The sequence below is a fragment of the Ictidomys tridecemlineatus genome, chromosome 4, assembly GCF_052094955.1.
Source record: "Ictidomys tridecemlineatus isolate mIctTri1 chromosome 4, mIctTri1.hap1, whole genome shotgun sequence".
In the NCBI taxonomy this organism is placed as follows: domain Eukaryota; kingdom Metazoa; phylum Chordata; class Mammalia; order Rodentia; family Sciuridae; genus Ictidomys; species Ictidomys tridecemlineatus.
The window spans coordinates 190531188-190537187 of record NC_135480.1 but is presented as its reverse complement, the minus strand read 5'-3'; the positions used below and the strand labels follow the sequence as shown (position 1 = coordinate 190537187).

Sequence of the window (6000 nt, the reverse complement as noted above, 5' to 3'; positions counted from 1 at the left end):
AGGCAGGAGGGTCAGCCTTGCCAGGGCCACAGAGAAACTCAGTCCTACCTCCTGCACCTCCCCAGCTCTTTCCTCTATCCAGGAAGCCTCCAGCAACTACCACCCTGTGTGGCCCTGACCACCTCTACTGGCCATCCCTGTCCACCGGAAGGTTCCTTTAGAACCTCAGGGTTTGGCCAGAGAAGTGAAGGTACATGGCCTCCTGGTGACCAAGCGAGGACACCATCCTGCACTAGGACAGCCCAGCAACCCAGAGCCGGGCTCCAGGCCAGCAGGGCTCAGGCTGTGTGACCTCGGCCAAGTCACCCATCCTGTGCTTCATGCTCATCTGTAAAATGGAGAGAAGGTGAAAATAACAATGGGAAGAGCGTGGCCAGCACCCAGCACAGGGTGGGCAGGTGGGGAGCAGCTCCCTGGACACTGGTATAGATGGCCCTGGGGTGAGGAGCAGGTGACGGCAAGCGAGGGGACGGTCCTGACATCACCCCCCAGCCTTAGGAGACCAGGAACGCACAGAGAGGGCCAAGAGCGAGAAATAACACAGGCCTTTTATTTGCTCCGGAACTTGGCTGCTGTGTGGTCTGAGGGTGCCATCCTTTCCCGGAGCCCCCGAGGACACGCCACCTAGGGGGTGCCAGACATCCCCTCTGGGCCTCGCCAGTCCAGGAGGCCCAGGTGCCCGGGACCAGTAAATGCCCTGAAACTGGACACTGGTGTCCACCTTCTCTGCAGGTGGCTTCTCACAAGGCATCGGTTAAAATATTGCACTTGTAGATCAGGAAAACTGACGAGGCAAGGGTTTCCTATTACGGGATGACGTGCCAAGCATCCAACTACTGTTTAAATAAATAAAACTCAAAGTGGGGGTCTGAGCTGTGAGGCCCAGCAGCCCCCCAGGAGAGCCCCAGGGCCCAGGCCTGGGCCTCCTGCCCCATCAGCCAGTTCTGTAAGGAACTTGGTCAGCACAAAATCTCCGCGTCTCCAAAGCAGGGAGCAGCAGCTCCAAATCTGGCGCAGCCGGGGCCCCCGACCTGCCAGGGCCCTTGGGCCCCCTCGTACCGGGGCATTGGGGACCCAATAGGCTGGTCCTTCTCCTCCTCCAGTGCCCTGGGCCTCTCTAGGTCCAGGTCTCGAATCCAAATGTCCATCTATCTGTCCGGAGATGCAGCCTCTGGGGGCTTGCTTGCCCCCTCCGTCGCAGGGGGGTGGGAGGCAGGTGGGCATGGGCCCAGCCCGCTTGGTGTGAACGCTGAGCTCTCCCCCAGTGGCCCCTAGAGCGGGGGACTCATCTTCTTCTGGTTAATGAGGTCCAGGTAGAGGTCAGAGCGGAGAAAGCGAGGATACGAGTCCTTTTCCATGAGCCCGAAGATGCGCTTCTGGGCCAGGTCGAAGCAGCCCCGTGTGACGCTCTGCAGGTTGTCCTTCGTGTGCTCCCGGGTGTACGAGTCCAGGTTGACCTACGGAAGCCCAGGGCGACATGGTCAGGGCTGCCTGGGAAGGACTGAGCCAGGTGCTGGAAAATCTGGAGGCCAGGTCAGCCTCTGGCCTCCAGACTCCTCTGTGCCTCATGGGGAGAGTTCCCCAAAGTGGAGGCCCTCAGGCCAGGGGACCCAAGTCCTGGCAGAGTCGTGACTGCCAGGGTGAAAACACTAGGGTCAGGAGGCCCGGGTTCAAAGCCCAGCAGTGCCACACCTGGGTGACCTGAAGCAAGCCACTCAGGGGCACCTCAATTTCCCTGTGGATGGGCTCGGGATGACAGTGCATGCCTCAAAGAATTGTGGGAATCAAGGCGGCACACTCCCCCAGAGCAGCCTGCACACAGTAGGTGCTCAACAGATGTTAGCTACTTCCATCAGGCTCTCTGAGACCATCTCTTTGTTCAAAACAAAGATGATATTCAAACCTATTCAGACTTTTGTGAGGATTAAACATGAGAGCGCGAACGTGAAGGGCTCAGCGTGTGCCTGGTACGTTTGTGGCAGTGTCCAGGTAAGGCCCTTTTTTTAAACAATTTTTTTTTTCAGTTGTGATGGACCTTTATTTTATTTATTGGTTCATATGCGGTGCTGAGGCTCGAACCCAGCGCTTCGCACATGCTAGATGAGCACTGTACCGCTGAGCCACAACCCCAGCTCCGGTAGGGCCATTTTTAATTATGAACCAGGATTCTGCTTTTCCCCTGGCTCCAACCTGGATCACGGCCCCAAAGAGTCTCTCTGGTCTCTCTCCTTCCTGGGCCGCTGGCTACTTTCTTGCAACCGAAGGGTCACTGGGCCATGGGGACTGGGGACCTGGGGCCAGCCCGTGTCCTACCTCCTTGCACGCCTGGATAGCAATGTATTCAGCAAAGATCTTCTTGGCTTTGGCCGTCATCTTGGACTGTGACTTGACCTTCTTGAAGTCCTCACAAGCCAGCCAGAACTCCAGGTTTTCCTCGCTGAACTCGGTGCGAAGAAAGGCCTGGAACACTATTAACCCATCTGTGAGGAAAAGAGTCAGGGTGAGAGGGAGAGCCAACCGGCCTGCCCTTAGCAGCCCGGCCTCGCCCTCCTGGGGCCTCGTGGGTGGACGTGCTGGGAGATCAGGAAGACCCCCATCCTTGAGATCCAGGGCATGGGGGTGGGACCTGGTCCTAGCCCTGCCATTGCCACTGCTGAGGTCTGAGGGGCCTTGGCCAGTCCCGCCCCTGCGGATGCCTCAGTATCCTCATCTATAAAACAGGGCCATCCACCCTGGGTCAGGAGCCCCGTGGGGAGCAGATGGGATCGTGCCCCGAGATGGCAGGCACATTTGGCCCAGTGTGAGCCCGCGGTCCATGGAAATGTTTATTGTTGTTCTGAGAATACGGGTCTGAGCACAAAGGTCCCAACGGGCTCCAGGAGGCAGGGCCAGCTCCCAGGGGCAGGGAGGGGCTGGCAGGAGCCAGCTTCAAGTCCAAACCCAGGGCCTTTCTTGGGCCCAGCCTCTCCCCCATGGCCGGGACACCTTGCTGGGCCCAGGTGAGAGGGAAGACAGCCTCTCCAGGACCCTCTCTGGGCCCAGATAAGGGGAGAAGAAGAGGGGGAAAGAGAGGAGGCTGGGGGGAGGCAGAGCACCTGGCGCACTCACATTTGTGAAGCAGCAGCTTCTCCAGGGATTCACTCCACTTGAGGGCTTCCTCCGAGGTGGGCCTGAGGGGCGAGGGAAGGAGCACCGTGAGGCTGGGAGCCAGCCGCGGGGGAAGCTGGGGCTGGGCAGCCTTGGTTAGCTACCCTGGGCCCAGGCTACAGCTGAGCCAGGAGGGAGGCCCACTCCTGGCTGACCCTGCCTGGATGTCCCCCTCTGGCCAGCTGATCCCCGCAAGGGCTGCTGCTTGCTGGGTACCAGGCTCCCTCTGCAAGAGCCTCCATCTCCCCTGAGCCGATCCCACTGACAAACCCCTGCTCCTAACCCCACCCCCCAGCCCTGCTCCCTAGAGCAGCCAGCGCCCGAGGGTCCCAGGATGCTGCCAAGGACCTACCTGAATGACTTCATCATCTTGTCTGTCTTGCCCGCTGGCTGGGCCCCTGGCGATTCATTTCGCCGCCTGAAGATGGCCAGCTTGTTCTTCACGTCCTTGGCTCTGGGGGCAGAAGCAGAGGAGGGAGCTGGTCAGCCTGGCACCCACGACCCCTGCAAGTTCAGGGTGGGGAGGAGGGGTCTGGGGCCGGGGACACCTACTCTTTCATGGTGTGCCGTCTCTGAAGGTTCCCATTGCGCGTGAGGTACATGCCCCGGAGCATCTCTGTAGGGCCCCCCACCTTGAGGACCCCCGTGATGGTCTGCAGGGAGCAGCACCCTTGGGCTCCCACCTTCCACCCAGTATCCCGGGCTGCTGGCAGCAACGGTGCAGACCGCAGCGCAGCACTCGCTCGCCGGAATCCTGGCCAGATGACTGGACTCCAGGCTCAGCAGAGCCAGGGCTGGGGCTCAGACAGGAGGAGCCAGGAAATGGGAGGGACCAGGAGGGGGAGTGGAAAAAATAGCCCTCCTGACCAACCCTGAGAGCGCCCCCTGAAAGGGGCAGTGTCTGCCAGGGACAGCCTCTGGGGCCCGCCCCCAGGCAGGAAGCCAGACCCAGTTATTTGTGACCAGCCTTCCTGTTACCATGGCAACAGGGAGACAGTGGTGGGGGGGCCAAGTCAGCAAATTGCTGGGAGGGAAGGAAGGAGGGAAGAAGGGAGGGAGGAGGTTCTGCCCACCAGGGTGGCAGGACCAGCTATTTTTAGCTAAGAACCATTTTTAGCCAAGCTGGGGCTCCAGGAGGCAAATTTCAGCGCTGGGTGACTCTGCTGACAAGAAAGGGGTTAAAAGCCTCCGGCTCTAGTTCACTCCCCTGGCCCCTAGTCCCCTGCCCTGGGCACCTCCAGCCCCTGCCAGCCTGTCAGTGGCACTGGGTCCGCCCATCTGTGAAGACACCAGAGGCCCCCAAAGTCTTGGAAGTTTAAAGCTTGAATAACATCAGATGTATAGACCCTATAAACTTGCAAAAAAGCAAAAAAGTTATCTGAAAGTTCAATTATTTAATTCATTACACATTAGTTTTGTGATTTTTAATCTTTTTGTCTGTTTTTAGTTGTTGATAGACCTTTATTTATTTATTTGTATGTGGTGCTGAGAATCGAACCCAGTGCCTCGCACATGCCAGGCAAGTGCGCTACTGCTGAGCCCCAGCCCCAGCCCCTGTGATTTTTTTTTTTTAATAATAAAATTTTCATTCTAATTTTTGGTCTCCATCCTACCAAACGTAGGAAATGTTGAAAATTTTATTATCAAAATCATGAAGCGAAATAAATGTAAAAAAAAAAATTAAATAACTGAACTTTCAAGTGCGTTTCCAGCATTTCTACTTCTGAAGTGACTAAAGCTTACGACAGCTTTAATAACTGTGTAATTCAGGGAAGTGGCACCCTGCCAGTGGGGTCAAGGGTCCCGGCCCTGGGGCCCAGCAGCCCCAGCAGGGAGCGTTCTTTGTCCAGTCCCTCAAGCCCTCTCTGAAGGTCAAGATTCCCTCTATCCAGCAGGGAGTATCCCGGCTTGGGGCTGTTGCAGGACCCAAGGAGAAAGGGCACTCTTGAAACATGCTTGGGACACTAAGGCCCACACCTGTCCTGGGTGTCTAGGACAACTGTCTAAGATCAGGGTCCCTGTTGTAGCAGGTTCCAAGCCAACGAGATAAGGCCCCCGGAGTCCCGGGGTCTCAGCCCTCTGGGTGAGAATGGCAGCCCTCAAGGAGCCCTGCAGGGACAGTACTCTGTGCTGGGAGCCCTGGCCCCAGCCCCCAAGGCCAGGTGAGAAGCAGAAGCCCAGGAGGGGAGGGCCCAGAGCTCCAGGGTGCTGGCTGCCTCCACCCCACCGGGCTCCTGTCTGCGCAGAGCCCACTAGGTTCCTCTGTGGCGGAAGGAAGCCAGGGCTCCTTTCCAGCCGCGTCTTTCCTCCCAGACACGAGGAGCCAGCAGGCCAGGTCTCAGATCCCAGCTCCACCCAGCTCTACTAGTGGTAGAGTAACTTGGATAAGTTACTTGGGTGAGTGACAAGCATGTCCCCAAGTGGTTGGATAAGTAACTAACCTCTTTGTGCATCAGCTTGCTCATTATAAAATAAGGATAGAGTAAATAGAAAATGTCAAATGAAAATAACAGTAACAATTCACTTCCATCAAACAAAAGTAACAATCTCCTTCCATCCTATGTGACATAGAACAATGCTTGACCCCAGGAACCCAGGCCTGTTATTACCCCGGATGCTAAGTGCCCTCAATTAAGCCTTGAGGAGTGTGAGTGTCAAGCATTCCAAAGGTGGTGCCCATTCTGAAAGGAGACTGGAGGCGGTGGGCCCAGGCAACTCCAGCACCCTGGACATGGGTCCCCCGCCACTCCACTGCTCCCAACAGCACCACCCACAGCAGCCCTGGAGCTACAGAGACCCTCCCTTCCAAAAAAGTAGTTTAGTGAGGCTGGTTTGACCTTCCTGAGAAAGTAC

The 6000-nt window shown here is 57.2% G+C and overlaps 1 protein-coding gene across 7 annotated transcripts in view; it reads right to left on the bottom strand.

Annotated features, from left to right (window-relative positions):
• Positions 1–530: 530 nt before the first annotated feature.
• The window catches only part of Rgs3 (regulator of G protein signaling 3), a 117054-nt gene continuing 111584 nt past the window's right edge, over positions 531–6000 (bottom strand). For 6 of the 7 annotated variants that reach the window (XM_078047993.1, XM_078047994.1, XM_078047995.1 and 3 more), the window contains 4 exons: positions 3500–3601; positions 3109–3170; positions 2314–2480; positions 531–1457 (listed from right to left, as the gene is read on the bottom strand). In XM_078047993.1, the coding sequence (XP_077904119.1) occupies positions 1272–1457; positions 2314–2480; positions 3109–3170; positions 3500–3601 (517 nt within the window). In that variant the 3' untranslated portion in view covers positions 531–1271. Of the gene's footprint in view, positions 1458–2313; positions 2481–3108; positions 3171–3499; positions 3602–3699; positions 3937–6000 lie in introns of those variants that run through there. The other variant, XM_013366485.4, reaches the window with a different exon arrangement.